Source organism: Phragmites australis, chromosome 23, assembly GCF_958298935.1.
Source record: "Phragmites australis chromosome 23, lpPhrAust1.1, whole genome shotgun sequence".
In the NCBI taxonomy this organism is placed as follows: domain Eukaryota; kingdom Viridiplantae; phylum Streptophyta; class Magnoliopsida; order Poales; family Poaceae; genus Phragmites; species Phragmites australis.
In genome coordinates, this window is record NC_084943.1 from 22,889,877 (window position 1) to 22,907,094 (window position 17,218).

General features: G+C 49.5%; 1 protein-coding gene across 1 annotated transcript; it reads left to right on the top strand.

Annotated features, from left to right (window-relative positions):
• Positions 1–13,051: 13,051 nt before the first annotated feature.
• LOC133906190 (receptor-like protein kinase 7) lies at positions 13,052–16,679 on the top strand. Its single transcript, XM_062348003.1, has 2 exons — positions 13,052–15,811; positions 15,947–16,679. The coding sequence occupies exons 1-2, from the start codon at positions 13,174–13,176 to the stop codon at positions 16,318–16,320; spliced, it is 3,012 nt and encodes a 1,003-aa protein (XP_062203987.1). The 5' UTR covers positions 13,052–13,173; the 3' UTR covers positions 16,321–16,679.
• Positions 16,680–17,218: the final 539 nt, after the last annotated feature.

Here is a 17,218-nt window from a genome sequence, read left to right on the forward strand (position 1 = left end):
AATTGAAATCTAGGAAGCATGAAAAACAATTAGATATACTACTTATGTAGTAGTATGCTAATAGTAACTCATACATGATATACCTGGCAACTAAATTAACAAAATGAGCACCGAGGGGATGGTAACTAAATTAACAATAGTGCACCAGTAACGTGTTTCTGGAAAGGCTCTCAATGGTTCATGACTGCCTCCACGCATCTAGAACAAGTAGTAGTGTACATCGATCAGCTCGTGGTGCTGCGTAGCAAAGGAATTAGTAAGGAGATCGACAGTGTAATCCACCGCTTACTCTGCCTGCTGCCTGATTTTTGGCATTTCAAGTCTGTGGGTCGCCACCAGAACAGTGACCACTCTGAGCTAGGGCATCAGTCCAATCCAACTGGCTTTGTCGTCAGGCGTTGCTTCTCATAAATCTTTGACCACACCACCATCATCGTCAGATAACGACGACCACCAACAAGTGCTAAACGACTTTCACGCACCACTCTACTGTTCGTTCGTTTAAATTATCTATCAATCTCAATTCGTCATCCGCCATATCTTATCACAGGCCACAAAATAGAAACAATGTGCCTCAAGAAATTATATTGTTTCGTGGATCCGAAACTCGACTTTTGAATTGGATATTGTATAACTGTGAATGTAATATTGCGGACGTGTCAGTATACATAAAGTATACGAAAGACGAGAGGACAATGCAACGAAAATTGTAAATTTTATTCATTCATGTCGAATTCATAAAGTACATTTCTCTGACTACAAAGTGCTATTCCACAAACACACACGCTATCTGACTATCTCATACGATCTGACGATTGATTTGTCTTGGTTCGCAGGGCTTCGTAAAGCCAGTCTGGTTAATTACGCCCATCTTTGGGCTACCTCCTATTAAGTTGCGCTGGCGGTCATTATATCAAGGTCGTCTCCGAGTCTGCAAGGCTATAGTCACACGTAACAAAAACCAAACAAAGTAAGCATGAGTTTTTTTTTTACTATTTATGCATCTTGGGTCATCATCGGCCACGTGTGGCCTCAGAATTGTGTATGTATGTATGAAGAGGTGAATTAGGAGCGTGGCACGACGTGTAGCTTCGACCAGAAGCGGCAGCGTGACCACGACCAGGAGCTCCGACACCGTGCTTGACTCACTAACTCCCTCTTTGAGGCCTCGGACGTATCCTCATCGGCCGTCTCCGAAGGCAATAGGCAACAAGCCACACAAGCGAGGGTGATCACTTGTTGGCCACGAAGGCTCCTGCCGCAGTGGCACTGTATTCTTTGTCACACAGGCACTACGCCACATAGGCGGAGGGCAATCGCTAGAGTATCAAGCCACAAAGGCAAAAGGTAGCAAGAGGGCTCGGTACAGCAGAGAGCCACATCTCTGAAAGTAGCATCATTAGCTACTTTTTGATAGGTAATCAAAGCCAACTCTCCCTCCCTACACCGAACCATCTCTGTCCAGCCACACACCAGCAAGCCATCACCATATCTGGTGGCCGACAATAGAGAAAACAGGACCGTCACCATGATCAACCACCACAGAGAAGCAGGCTACATCGCTAGCTCTCTCAGCAACAGAAAGGAGCAGCATCAAGCCTCCAAAATCATCATAACCAGCTCAAAAACATGGTCACTTACTTGTTTCTGATCACAAATAGCAAAAGGAGAATAATAACAGTAGGGTGACGGAATCAATAACATCCCACACACCTAGCCGCACAAGAGAACAGCGCCATTCGACAACAGCACCTCAAAGTGTAATAATCAGAACTACTTGGACCAAATCAGGCCAACAAATGAGGATAGCATCTGTACAGACTGGCAGCCACAAGGTAGAAACTCCAACTAACATCGAGTAGCAGATGGCATGGGGCAAGTACTATCACTAGCCCACCTCCACATCAACCAGAAACAGAAACAAGACCGAACTGCTTGAGATCAACTGACAACAGAAGGGGGTCTCATTCATAGGCACCCACCTGGAGGCAACAGTAACAGGTAATGGCAAGACTTATAGGATAATTGAAGCCCAGAATTGCCACATGTATGGCCAGAGCCTAGGCTACGACGACGTGTGGCCGGAAGCGCGAAGCTTCAATGGTGCATAGTCGGAGTCCAGTGCTTCAACAATGCACGACACAGAGAGTAAAGGGTGACTAGGGCTCAAACAGCACGACGACATGCTCGGGCGACGCGTGGCCGGCACAGAGCATAAGGGAGAGTCATAGCTGGGCCTCAGTTTTAGCATCATCGGCTAGCGAGCACAAGGCGGCACAATGGCACGCACAGAGCATAAGGGAGAGTCACGGCCAGGCCTCAGTTTTAGCATCACCGGCCCATGGCAAGCATAGACAAATGGCAACGTGCACGACACAATGGCCGGCAATCACAGAGCATCAGCATGAAGGTCGGGCACACAGGGACACCAGCACGAAGGCAGGGAACACAAGGCGGCAACAATACGCGCGCACATCACCCTGAACTGCCGCTCCCAATTTGCACGCAGGGATCGGACTCGGGCCAGCAGCGACGCGGCACACGCACGACAAGAAGGCCGGCCATATTCACATGGCATCATCACTAGACTCAGACCAGAGAAGTATAGGGAAGGGTAGGCACGGCTAGGCGCTCACCAGCAAAGGCAACGACGGCGAGGTTGCTCTGGCCAAAACTCATCTTTGGCAGCGGCTGGTTGATGGATGAAGAGGCCGGTGAGTTGTGGGTAGCGATGGGGCAGCAGCAAGTCCCAGCCTTCCTCCTCAAAGATTTCTCCATCCTTGGTGATGGCGGCAGCACGAGCTCGATGCGGTAGGGCTTCGGCCAGAGCAAAAGTCAATCCTCCTCCTCAGGGCGCCCCCTCCCTGCTCTTATATAGGCGGCCGGGTTTCCTCCATAGGAGATCGAGACTGAGGTTGTTGGGATTTGGGGGAGAAGATAGGAACGGGGAAGAGATAAGCACGGGGAAGAGATAAGCATGGGCGAGCGGCTCGGCACAGTGTGAGCGCAGCTCGGGGCGAGCGCGACCAAGGCGACACGCTCGGTCAGCTTAGGCCAAGGGAGCAGAGAGGAGAGAGGGCGGCATGGCAGGCTCGGTGGAGTGGCGCGGTACAACGCGCGGCTACGCGTGCTAGATGGTGGCGCGGCCCGGGTGGAGGAGAGGTGAAACGGTTGAGGGAGGAAGAGGAAGAGGTGCCGGCCATGCGGATAAGAACGAGGGGAGAGAGGAGGGCGGCACGGTTTGGACCGGCGCGGGAGAAAATAAGAGGGGAGCCAGGGTAGGCCGGCTCGGGCCGGAAGAGGAGCAAGCGGGGGAGAGGGACCAGGCCGGCCAAAAAGAAATGGGCCCGCCAAGCTTCTCTTCCTTTTTTTTCTTTTTCTTTTCTCTCTTTTTGTTATGTTTATGTGTATGTACACTGGTGCAAATATACGATAAAATGACATCGTACTTATGTATTGGAAGCAAATCCAAATTATTGATTACATTTTCTGTCACTAGCAAAATTGCTCACGGAAATTGTGTGGCTAGATTTATAATTACTATGCTTCATTGATAAACTCATGTCCCATTGTAGGAAAAATCTTGGTAGTTCCTAATTTACTTAATTTGGCCTACAATTGTCATGATAAATGATAAATAAACACCAATACGATTACTTACTTTAGATTACCTAGGGTCCACGCATTACTTCTTCTCGGGCAATGGTGCAAGCTGCATTGATAATTACCATTACTTGGAAAGATCTTATTCACACCAAATATAATCTAACGTTAATCTATGAGTCCTTGTTTGTGAACTGTTGGAAACAAGTAGATCTAACAGGTCTGAGACAAAATACCATTTGTATAGCTGGCATTTGAATCCTCTAAACACAACTGTCATTTGATATCCGCGGAGGAAGTCAAAAGAAGAGAGGAAATGGTAGTAAGCCAAGGGGAATGAACTCTTCCAGCTTCATGGCGACCCCTCCCTCCTCCTCCTCCTCGCTGACCTCCCCTTTCCGGCAAAGTAGCTCCAATGTCAATTAGAGGTTCTGAGAGGAGCAGTAGATGATGCAAAAAAGAAGAGTAGATACACCAAGGAGAGCTCGCACCTCTTTGTACTTGCAAAATAAGCAAAAATCAAGGGTTGTTGCGGTAGATAAGAAGAGATAGTTGGGCCCATGATCTCCATGCGGCAATTGAGGTGAGGCACTCGACGGTGATTGTGGTGAGGCAGTGGCAGCGAGGCAGCAAGGAGTTGAGGATGAGCAAGGGCATGGCGGCGGCGAGGAGTTGAGATGGCTCAGGGGGCATGACGGTGGCTAGGTTGTGGCGGCGGCAAGGAGTTGAGGAGGGCCTCAGCGTGAGAGGCACATGGGTCAGATGGCGGGATTCATGCGGAGGACCATAACGCGAGCGGCATGAGGGGCGGAGCGGAGTTTTTGCGCTCAGTGCGCCGGGGCTGTGAGCGGTGCGCGAGGGCAGTGGTTTTTTTGTGCGAATCTTCTCTGGTTTTTTCGAGCAATTTTGTAGGGCGATCATTTTTTTAGCGATGCTGGTAGGAGGTGAGGGAGAGGGTGACGCATGACCACATTCGTGCTTTATATTAGTAGAAATAAAGCAATCCTCATCCATGCAAACCACCCAGCAAAATTTCTCTAATTTCTTGCGCATGTATGTTTGTACCTCGTAAATTATTTCCTTCCACTTAAAGGTTAACTCATCTGTGTTCACATTTTCCTTTAGAATTTCCTCTCTTTTGTCTCAATGCGCATGCATCAACAACATTACACATCAATTCCTTCTCTCGTTGTTTGCATGCATGCAACACCACTATGTCATTCAATAGACCGTTTTCTTAGTGATCTCCATGCAATAATTATTGGTTCCACAATTTATGGTTTTTTTGGGGAGATAACTAATTAAGCTCGATAAATGTGTAGAGTCCAATTATCGTTTCCAGCCGTAGGATAAAGACATGTCACTACTATATAAATGGTAATCAGTGCCAGCTCAAAAATGTCATCAATGACGGTTTATGAACCGGCACTGATAATGAGTATCAGTGCCAGTCCATAATAAAGAACCGCACTGATGCTCAGACTATCAGCGCCGGTCCATAAGAACGAATTGGCACTGATAGTCTGAGTATAAGTGCTGGCTAGTGTAACAAGCCGGCACTAATACTTCTTTAGGCACAAATAAATTATGAATTCAATAATACAACATTCAAAATCTGATTTCAAATTTGTATTCAAATATTTGTAGGCATTGATCACAGGAAGATATATACACATGGATCACAAATAGTAATCCATATCAATACATAATCATGAGTTCATCAACATCTACATATAAATATTATCATAGTTCATATCATAGGTTAAACATATTGCAAATGCACTTGTCACGTCCCGAAACTCTAATCACGTAATTAAGTCTAATTATGCATCATTAGCGTCATGATTAGTTTTGAGGTAATTTATTTTGGAACGCTAGTGCAATTTGTTTAAGTCACTCAGATGACAGAAAGAAATTCGAGAGAAAAAAATAATATAATTCGTAGTTAAAATAAACCCCTTTCTCTAACATGCGGAGCCCACATGTGGGCCAACCACTCCTCTATCTCTCCCACTTGCCCCCTCACTCGTGCAACCTCTCCCTCACGACAGCAAGGCAGCAGGGCAGTAGCTCCCCTCTCCCCTCTCAAGCTCTCTCACTCTTCTCTCGGATTTCTCCCTCTAGAAGCGAAGCCGAGGTACGCATGTGGCATCCACACGATCATTAGCTCCTAAGCTACGCATCCCTCCAAATTGTGTGCTCATTCCCGAAGGAGCTGATTTTAACAATTCTTGGTGTTTTGGTTGAAGCACGAGGAACACCGGATTTCTTCATCTCCCAAGCGGATTCCTCTGTTTCCTTCATCACCCGACGGTCACCAACCACCACAAGCACCATAGGTAAATCTCTTAGGCTTTCCCCGATGAGAATGTGTGATTTGGTTGGTCGATTTCGAGTTAGAGTGAAGTTCTAGAGTTCTTGAGCTTTGGAGCAAAATGAGTATTTAAATGAGATTTGAGTTAGGAATCAAATTTGCTAGTTTGGTGAGTAAGTTCTATACTCTATGAACTATCTCAAACATGTCTCCCTTTGGTTTGGAGAAGCTCGCAAAATCAAATCGGCCATTTTCACTCCGTAGTTACTGTTCATCATGCTTTTCTTTTGTGCAGGTAGCTTGTAAAATTCATAATAAATTCTTCGTAGCTCCAAAAATTATGAAACTAATTTTTTTTTTATTCCATAATAACCTCCACTACCTATTAAAAATATCGCCAGCTATGAAATAGTTAATTCACTTTCTGAGATAAATTGATTAGGTTAGGGCTTCATTAATTCACCGTTAATTCTTTACAAGTCCAAAATTGGTGAATCTAATTTTTCTAGTCCTCTTATGACTTGTTCTAGCTAGAAAAAATGTTCATGCATTATAAAGCTTATTTTTCATGACATTTCTTTATATGTATATGATGGTATATATTGTTGCACTTCATTCATGTTCATCATTGCACGTGTTCTTATTTAGTGAACGAAGAACCAGCGCGTGACCCGGACGTGTTTGAAGGCGATGCCAATCTACTGGAATTTTGCGAGTGTTACATGGGTAGCATTAGGTGGTCACCTGAGTAGCAAGACAAACATCTAAGTATATTTCTCTTAGTGCTTTAGATTATATGTGTCTAATATGATAAATTACGTTTTATGTATGTTATGCATGAGTTCGAGTCGATGTCAGATTTATGATGGGTAGAACCTATGTTGATGCACTAATTCTCCTGATAATTGTTGGTATGTATCCTTGTAGCCTGGGTTTAATATGGTGTTGTCTAACTTAAAATGTTACTCATAGTGCTTAGGTCCTCGGTAGAAATTAAGCGGTGAAATATTTCATCGTTTACGAGCATAGACTTTAATTACTTACACAATGATCATAATGATGGGTTGTTGGTGTTAGTTTCATGAATGGTGAGACTGAGATGAGATGTGGGCGGTGTTAGGGGTGTTTCTCCTGCCCGGATGTGGAGTTCTCCTGTGTAGGTCGGGAGAGGAACCCAGACACCGTAGACCGCTTGCATCATTGAAGCACCGATCATTGTTACAGTTGGCTTTAGCACTTTTCGTGCTTACTACATGTCGCATATGGGAATGATAAGCCGATTACCTTTGTAGCTATGGCTTTTTGGCGTGCGAGTCGATGGTGTCGGGCATGAGGTCGGTTGGGGTATCCAGTTTGCCTCAAGAGTAGTTCTGGATGACCCCCGCACCTATCGGCGCATGTTCAAATAGTCATGGTTTATTGGAAAAGGTTGACATGAGTACCCCCTTATATGGACCTGTGTGGTCAAGCAAGCCGTATGGTCCATAAGTCATGCCGGTAAAGGAGTACCCTCTGAAAAGGTTGACATTTTGAAATGCCGCGCTCTCAGTCGTGAGCATGCTTTTGTCCATTTGCAGCAGTCGTAGAATTACGAATGTGGTTTGGTAGGGTGGAGGTGATGAGATGGTTCCTTTACAGATGTTACTACTATGATTCCTTGTACTTTTTGTTTAGTTGATATTTTTGGGTTAGATAGCTATGTTGGTCATGTATAGTTGCTCGCACATGTTTATGTCAAATTTCTCTTTCGTATGTAAATTTACTTAACCATGTGGATGTTTCCTTGCTAACATCCAAATGCATAATCCTTGGAGTCGGGCTATTTATAAGTGCCCACTTTGGATTAAGTTTTGCGAGTAACTTCGTACTCACCTGCTCTACAGGTTTTGGTCTTTGGCTACTTCGCGCCTACCGAGGGTGATGGCGGGCATGAGTAGTGCATCCTACTCTAAGGTCATGCTTTTTGTGATGGAGTCTAAGGGTATATGGCTCCATCCTCCTTTTGTTGTATAGTTTCTAGTCTTCCTCTGCGTAGTTTCTCTTTGTGTAAACTGTTGCAAATGGTTGCATGCTTAAGAACTTGTATTACAACTTTAATTAGTCGCTCTTTCTTAAGCTATGTTGTAATATACATGTTGGAAAGTAATATGTTCCGATCTTGGGCACAAAACACGTGTCGGGCTATCGGGATGGTATTCTGGTTAATCACTGAGGTCGTGATTGTAAATAATGATATTTCTAATGATTAATTAGAATATTGTATGGACGGTTCCTCACAGTACTCATCCTTGATTCTACAGTGCACATCGAATCATATAGTCTTCATATTTGACATCTATGATATCAACTCCATATATCTCTTCCAAATGACATAGTGCATAAACGAGCGCACTATCTCGAGCAAGAAAGGGTAGACCCATCACAGTTCCATAAACGACGAAACCTCCTCCACCGAACTCCACATAAGCCTGATACCTGCCTTCATAAACTCTCTTGACTTTTGGTCTAATTATTGTGAAACCCAGCCGCTCCATGACATAAAGTAAGAGTGAACCCAAGCTAACATCCTAATCCATCATATTGTTCCAATAAAAATCCTACAGGAAAAGAGCATGAATATGAAGAGAAAATTTGATAATATATAAAATAATACTATAGACTAAAATTCGTGGCACCAACTGTGTCAAGTGCATGTAACCGTGACAGACTGATAGTCATTGAAGCCACATCCTCCACATTTTGCTCAAGCGCTTTCAATTTGAAATAGTTGTAGTCAGGTAAAATGTACCCATCTTGATCCTCAATCTCTTGCAAAATCGTTGCCACCATGTTTTTTTAGCCACATGGATCTCAGGTGATTGGATGCCAAAGACAACAATATTGGTAGATTCTTCATTTGCCGACATCTAAAAATTAATTGATATCTTTCTTGTACCACTATCACCTATAGTGGTAGTCACAATAGGTTGTGTACAACCCTCTATGTGAGCAATAATTTCATTTAACCAAACTAGAGGAGGAATCACCTACATCAATACATGCATATCTTTAATAACTACATATTTTTCAATTATCAGTTGTCCAACCAAAATAGATGCGAGGTATACCATTTTGATCATCCCTTAGGGCACCGGGGAGGGCGGAGCGTTAAGTTCATAGAGGAATATGCCGGGAGGACGTGAGGGGCACCACGCGTTGGGATGTAGACGCTACTTCTAATGCATCTACGATACCTGCTAGATCCACGCAACATCTACAAAAAGTAAGGCATATGTAAACCAACAAATTTTACTTCTCTGCAGGCCGACTCTAGGGCATAGGGTGCAAACGACATGCTAAGAACGTTGTATTGATGTGGGTGTATATCAAGATTCAACTTGAAAATAATAATCGGGCACCAAATTTATATCCTAGTGGCTACCTATCTGTAATTTGGAATGTGCTGGACCTGCAGGTAGGAGATGCAAACCATGTTGTACTTAGCTAGCTCAGAAAATTGGTTAAAATCATCATGCCAGTTTACTCCTTTGAATAATCTTGTCCTAAGAAAGTTCCAACACAACAATAACAAAATTCCAGAACCAACCTTTTCGTTCTTCAACATGGTCGCTTTCGTTCTTCAACCAGTTTATAAGCATAGAGGTACTTTCACATTGAAACAATATAACATAACATGTACTGTACGATGTCATTTTGTCATATATTTGCACCTGTGTACATGCACATATACATATAAAAAAAGAAGAAGAAAAAGGCCTCGACCGGCCCTATTGCCTTTTGGCTGGCCCGGATCCCTTCTCCTCTTCTCTCTTGGCTAGGCTGGTCCGGCCCATCTCTCCGGCCACCTTCCTCTCCCCCTCGCCCTTATCCACTCATGCTCGCCATGTTCTTCTTCTGGCGTGCACCACCACCCGCTCCCACACATCCACGCTGCCCACACGCGCCACCTCTCCCGCGCGCCTTGGTCGCGCTCACCCGAGCCGCGCCATCCACGCGCGCCCCCCTCTTCTCATATGCACCAAGCTGGCTTGGACCGAGCCGCCCACCTCCTTATCCCTAGATGTGTCCGTGCAAGCAGGTTGAGTGCCAACCGATGCTTTGTGCCCGTGTCTGTGCAAAGTAGGTGGCCGGCCGGTGCTTTGTGCACGTGTCCGTGAAAGCAGGTTGATATCCGGCTGGCGCTTTGTGGCCTTGTCCGTGCAAGCAGGTTGAGTGCCAGACGGCACTTTGTGCCCATGTCCGTGCAAAGTAGGTGATCGTCCGGCATTTTGTGCCCATGTCCGTGTGATGAGCAGGTGCCGGCCGGCCTTCGTGCTACGTCCGTATGAGCAGGTGCTTTGGTCTGTGATCCGGCTGGCCCTTGTGTCGCGACCATGGAGATGGATTTGGTCTTTTGGTTTCGTTTATGCTTCGGTTGCTTTTTTGTTGCAGAAGCTGTGATGGCCGCCGTCGGTCGGGTGAGCTATGCCGCCGATCGGCTGGGTGGGCTATGCCGCTGGCGTGAGTATGCCTCCTGACTCCTGTTGCCTCTGTGTCGGTGTACCTTGCTTCTGCTCAGCCCGCGTTCTGGTTTGTCTTTGTGCCGTGGCTGCTGTGAGGTGTTGTGTTTGTCGCTATGGTGATGCTTGCTGGCTAGGTGGTGATCATGGCTTCATTTTTTTTGGTGTCGGTCTGGGCATGTTTGGCTGCGGTACATATGCCATTGCTGCCCTAATGTCCTGGTGTTGATTAATTTGGTCATTCCTAGTAACTATATTTTTGGGCTCCTTTGTGTTAGTCATGGTCTGTATGATGGATGCCTGGTGCTCGAGTCTCTATGGTGGCTTATGCGGTTTCAGGCTGTTGGTGCTTGGGTGATAGCATTATAGTCCTGTTACCGCTTCTTACTGTCCTATGGTTTTCTTCCTCTTGTGCTGATGGGGTAATATAAAGGCTTGATGCATATTAGGGTTGATGATAGCAATATGTCGCTAAGAGAGATGGTATTGCTGCTTTAAGGCCTTTAGATACTCAGTACTTAGCTGTTCTGTTATCATGATGACGGGATACCTATTGGCATGCCTCTTTGTTATATGGCAGCTTGATATACATGGTGTTGTTGGCTGGATGTGGCTCTGTTGCTATAAGCCCTTCTATTGCTCATTTATTTACCTAACGTATGTATGGCCCTAATGCCTTGATGTCCTTTTGCCCTGGTGGCCTTTTACCTTTTGCCTTGGTGGCTCTCTATTGCTGGCTGACATGCTGGTGATTACCCTTTGCCTTTGTGGCATTTTTGTCTGTGTGGCTATTGCCTTTGTGGCAATGTTCATTGTCATTCAGATTTGGTCGATGACTTTGTGGAGGCCTAAGAGGGGTTGCCTGTGGGATATGTTAAGGTTAGAGGTCGCAGATAGGATTTTCGAAACACTGCAGTTCACCGAGCTCCTATGAGGTTGTAGCTGGTGAACTGCTATGTAGCTAGACTCTCTCTCTCCCTCTATTTCCTTGTAGTACCTGCTGAGGCCGATGACGAGGGACTACAGATTATGAGGCCTACATGGCCAATGATGACCCGGGATATATAAACAGTTCATAAAGCTCATGATAGTCCATAAAGTCCATAAAGCTGTTGCTGATCATCATCAGGTCATCTTCGAGTCTGTAAGGCTGTAGATACACGCATCAAAGACAATGGAGAGTGAGCGTTAGACAATAAATAAAAGGAAAAGATCATCAGTTGGCTAATATTTAATCAGATGAACTAAAATGCTCACTTTCATTCTTCAACAAACCAAGAGCACAATTGAACTAATGCTATGTAAAGATCATCAGTTCCTTCAACCACCAAATTACTATCTGATTACACAACAAACTAACCACATTTTTTTTACCGAATCGATGGCAGAGTTGCATGACCTCGATGATGGCACGGGCGACGGGGATGAGGATGGGGCTTCGAAGTGGCGGGGATGGCGGGGCTGGCGATGCTCCAGGGATGAGGACGGTGTGCGGGCTCTGGGGATGGTGACGGCGGGGAGGCGACATCGGCTTCGGGATGAGGATGACGACGAGGATAAGGATGGCATGTGGGCTCTGGGGACGGCGACGGTGAGGAGGCAGCGTCGGCTCCGGGATGAGGACGACGATGGGGATAAGAACGACGTGCGAGTTCCGGGGACAGCGACGGCGGGGAGGCAGTGTCGGCTCTGAGAAGAGGATGACGTGCAAGCTCCGGGGATGATGACGGCTCTAGGGAGACGACGTCGGCTCCTGGGACGATAACGTTGGTGAGATAGCGGGAACCGACAGGCGCACAAGGGAAGAATGGAGAGGATGCGGCTGAATCCTGCTTTTATAGGAATAGAGTATCAATGCCGACTGTGGTCTACAATTGACAATGATACTAGAATCAATGTCGGTTGTATAACCCAGCTGGCACTGATAGTTGGACTATCGGTGCCAGTTTTGAACACCCAGCCGACACTAATAGTTAGACTATCAGTGTTGGTTTTTTCCTAAAACCGGCATGGATATTGTGGTGGCGGAAAAGGGCACCAAAGTTGGGGATGACGCTTTAGGGGGAGAAGAAGGCGCCTTTTTGACTGTAGACTTATTAGTGCCTGCCTGTAATACGAACCGGCGCTAATACTCAGTATCAGTGTAGCTCATGGTTACCATTCGGCACTGAAATTTCAGTGCCGCTTTGATCCAAGAGCCGATACTGACTGAATAGACTTATTAGTGCTGGGTTGTAATACGAACCGGCACTGGTACTCAGTATCAGTGTTAGCTCATGGTTACCAACCAACACTGAAATATCAGTATCAGTTTGATCTAAGAGCCGGCACCGATACTCAATATCGGTGCCGGATCAACCTGGCTCAATCAATGATCGAGCGCGGGAAGTTATGAACCGGCACTAATATTTCATCGGTGCTGATTATATCCTAACTGACACTGATGGGGCGACACAAATAACTATTTCTATTGTAGTGTGTAAACGGTAAAGTTCATTTAAATCTATCCTAACTCGTCTATTTTATTAGAGTATAAAAATATAGATGCTTTGCAAGTACATTATTAACTAATTATTGGTGCCCTTTTCCTCTCCACTAATTAGCAACCTCCATTTAATCCAACCCTTAATGCTTACTCCTAATCCAAAACATTCATCATTTTCAGGCCCCTTACCTTAAAGCCAGTCAACCTCCAAGCACCGACTCCAAGGAACCAACCCAACGTCCTTCATTCCCTCCACCTCCACGCCCGGCGCCATGCCGCCCGCTCTCCCCCTCTCCCTCCTCCTCATCCTCCTCCTCCTCGCCGTCACGGGCGCCGCGGCAGCGTCCGAGGTGGGAGTGCTCCTCGCCTTCAAGCGCGCCCTCACCGTCCCGCCCGCGGCCGCGGGCTACTTCGTCACGTGGGACGCCACTGCCGCCTCCCCCTGCAACTTCACCGGCGTCACGTGCGATCCCCGCGGCCGCGTCACCGCCGTCTCCGTCCACGCCCAGGGCGTCGCCTCCGCGTCGGTCCCGTTCGATGACCTCTGCGCTGCGCTGCCCGCCCTCGCCACGCTTTCCCTGCCGGAGAACGCGCTTGCAGGCGGCATCGACGGGGTGGTCGCGTGCGCGGTGCTCCAGGACCTCACGCTCGCGTTCAACGGCTTCACCGGCACCGTGCCGGACCTATCGCCGCTCACGAGGCTCCGCAGGCTCAACGTCTCGTCTAACAGCTTCGCCGGGGCGTTCCCGTGGGCTGCGCTGGCGGCCATGCCGGACCTTGCCGTGCTCGCGCTCGGCGACAACCCGTTCTTCGCGCCGACCGACGCGTTCCCGGACGAGGTCACTGGGATCACCAACCTCACCGTACTGTACATGTCAGCGGCCAACATCGGCGGCGTCATCCCGCGGGGCATCGGCAACCTGGTCAACCTCGTCGACCTCGAGCTCTCCGACAACAACCTCACCGGCGAGATGCCCAAGGAGATCGCACGGCTCACCAACCTCCAACAGCTCGAGCTGTACAACAACTCCCTCCGCGGCGAGATCCCCTGGGGGTTCGGCAAGCTCACCAAGCTGCAGTACCTCGACGCATCCCAGAACAAGCTCACCGGCAGCCTCGCCGAGCTCCGGAACCTCACGCAGCTCGTGTCGCTGCAGCTGTTCTACAACGGCTTCACTGGTGAGGTGCCCTCGGAGTTCGGCGAGTTCAAGGAGCTCGTGAACCTATCCCTGTACAGCAACAACCTCACCGGCGAGCTGCCGCAGAGCCTCGGGAGCTGGGCGCAGTTCAACTTCATCGACGTGTCGACGAACGCGCTGTCTGGGCCAATCCCGCCGGACATGTGCAAGCAAGGCACCATGCTCAAGCTGCTCATGCTCGAGAACAACTTCTCCGGCGGGATACCGGCGACCTACGCGAGCTGCAAGACGCTGCAGAGGTTCCGGGTCAGCAAGAACGCGCTCTCCGGCGATGTGCCCGAGGGGTTGTGGGCGCTCCCCAACGTCAACGTCATTGACCTTGAGGGGAACCAGTTCACCGGCGGCATCGGCGACGGCATCGGCAACGCCAAGGCGCTCACCAATCTCCTCTTGGCCGGGAACAGATTCACCGGCGTGATACCGCCATCGATCGGCAACGCGTCAAGTCTCGAGATCATCGACGTATCGTCGAACGAGCTGTCCGGGGAGATACCGGACAGCATCGGGAGGCTGGCCCATCTCGGCAGACTTAACATTACGGCGAATGGGATCAGCGGAGCCATCCCGGGGAGCCTCGGCTCGTGCTCGGCACTTAGCACGGTCGATTTCTCCGAGAACAAGCTCACCGGCGCGATCCCGGCGGAGCTGGGCAACCTGTCGCGGCTGAATTCTCTGGACATCTCCGGGAACGACCTCTCCGGCGCTGTGCCGGCGAGCCTCGCCGCTCTGAAGCTGAGCTACTTGAACATGTCTGACAACCGGCTCACAGGTCCCGTGCCGGAGGCGCTCGCCATCTCGGCCTACGACGAGAGCTTCGTCGGGAACCCAGGGCTGTGCGCCACCAACGGCGCGGACTTCCTCCGCCTCTGCACGCCAAACTCCGGAGGCAGCTCGGCGAACGCCGCACGCATGATCGTCACATGCATCCTCGCCGTCACGGCGGTCTTGCTCGCAGTGCTTGGCGTGGCCATATACATCAAGAAGCGGCGCCTTGCGGATGCCGAGGCGGCCGGCGCCGTAGGTTCCGCGGGGAAGCTGTTCGCCAAGAAGGGGTCTTGGGACCTCAAGTCGTTCAGGACCCTGGCGTTCGACGAGCGCGAGATCATCGACGGCGTCCGCAACGGGAACCTGATCGGCAGCGGCGGGTCCGGGAACGTGTACCGCGTCAAGCTCGGGAACGGCGCCGTCGTCGCTGTAAAGCACATCACCCGGGCGCGCGCGGCGGCCGCGAGCACGGCACCCTCGGCCGCCATGCTGCGGTCGGCGTCCGCGGCGCGGCGCACGGCGTCGGTGCGGTGCCGCGAGTTCGACTCGGAGGTGGGCACGCTGAGCTCCATCCGCCACGTGAACGTGGTTAAGCTCCTCTGCAGCATCACCAGCGAGGATGGCGCCGCGAGCCTGCTGGTGTACGAGCACCTCCCCAACGGCAGCCTCTACGAGCGGCTCCATGGCCCCGAGGGCCGCAAGCTGGGCGGCCTCGGGTGGCCCGAGCGTCACGACATTGCCGTCGGCGCGGCGAAGGGCCTCGAGTACCTCCACCACGGTTGTGACCGGCCCATCCTGCACCGCGACGTCAAGTCCAGCAACATCCTCCTGGACGAATCGTTCAAGCCCCGCATCGCCGACTTCGGCCTCGCCAAGATCCTCAACTCCGCCACGCTGGACTCGTCCGTCGGCGTCGTCGCCGGCACGCTCGGCTACATGGCGCCAGGTACGGTTCTTGTTAATTTGTCCTTGATTACTATAGTCCTACAACTTAAGTGGATTTCTCTTTGTCAGAAGCATGCGCATGTTAACTACTACTGAACTAAACTAATGTTGTTCGTGCTTGGACTATGTGCTGCAGAGTACGCGTACACATGGAAGGTGACGGAGAAGAGTGACGTGTACAGCTTCGGCGTGGTGCTGCTGGAGCTGGTGACGGGGCGGGCGCCGATCCAGGCGGAGGGCGGCGAGAGCAAGGACCTCGTGGACTGGGTGTCGCGGCGGCTGGACAGCCGGGACAAGGTGATGTCCCTCCTGGACGCCCGGATCAGCGAGGACTGGGCCAAGGAGGAGGCCGTCCGGGTGCTGCGCGTGGCCGTTCTGTGCACCAGCAGGACGCCGTCGATGCGCCCCTCCATGCGCACCGTCGTGCAGATGCTGGAGGACGCGGCCGGCGGGCGGGACTACAGCATGGCCGCGCCGGGGAAGGTCGTGGAGGTCAAGGTGATCCCCTAGGCCAGGCCGTGTCCGGCAACGGCGCAAAGATTGAACAACTCCGATCCATAGCGACCGTCCGGTCGGAGGACGAAAGGTCGAGATCGAACACGCAAGAAACTTCCCTGCAACCCCCTGCTTGATCTTGGCTCTTCGCTGATAGATCGGACGGGTGCCGAAGCTTGTATCTACTGTATGTAGATAGGATTGGTCAGAGCTCAGAATCCATTTCAGGCCAAAGCAGTAGCATGTGTAGAACACTAGCACTGAGATTACTGCCAAAATAATTACCCAAGCAATATGCAGCTGTAACAGTAAGATAATAGGCAGTTTTGTAATCATTCAGAGACAGGTCAATGGAATGCAGTGATATTTGGCTCTTTCTATGCCACACCAAACATTCTCTAATTCCCTTGGACTCTGACTCAATTTCTGCAGAAAAATGGGCTCAAGATTCTTCAGAAGTTGAGATGAGGCAAGCCAAGGCGAGCCACCTGGATGCACATGCTCCAAATCACTGAACAATTCAGTTCGGAATTGGTTTCAGGCGAGGCTACGTAAGAATAACGGAGGCGTCCTTATCGCGGCCGGCCACGCAGAGCTTTCACCTGTCCGGGATTCGCTGCAGAGATCAGTCCACATTTCAGTACAAGGCAGAGACTTCTCCGGCATGCTTAAATACTACTGGTACTGTACCGCCTTAAGACCCGGGGATTGTCTGTCTTCTAGATGTGAATTTATGAGCTCTTGCCCCCCAAAGATAAGGTGATGACAACTGCAGGCTTTCTCTGAGTTGTTCCAAACTGACAGTATGGTCAGTGGACATTTCAGAACAGGATTTACCAGAGTGTTGTATGCGACAGTGTCTTCAGGTGTTAAAGTGCAGAGAAGCTAATTACAGTATGCTTGTAGTAGCCGC

Coding starts and splice junctions, on each gene's coding strand:
- LOC133906190 (XM_062348003.1), top strand. CDS start 13,174: ATGCCGCCCGCTCTCCCCCTCTCCCTCCTCCTCATCCTCCTCCTCCTC. Junction 15,812..15,946: donor GCTCGGCTACATGGCGCCAG/GTACGGTTCTTG, acceptor TATGTGCTGCAG/AGTACGCGTACACATGGAAG.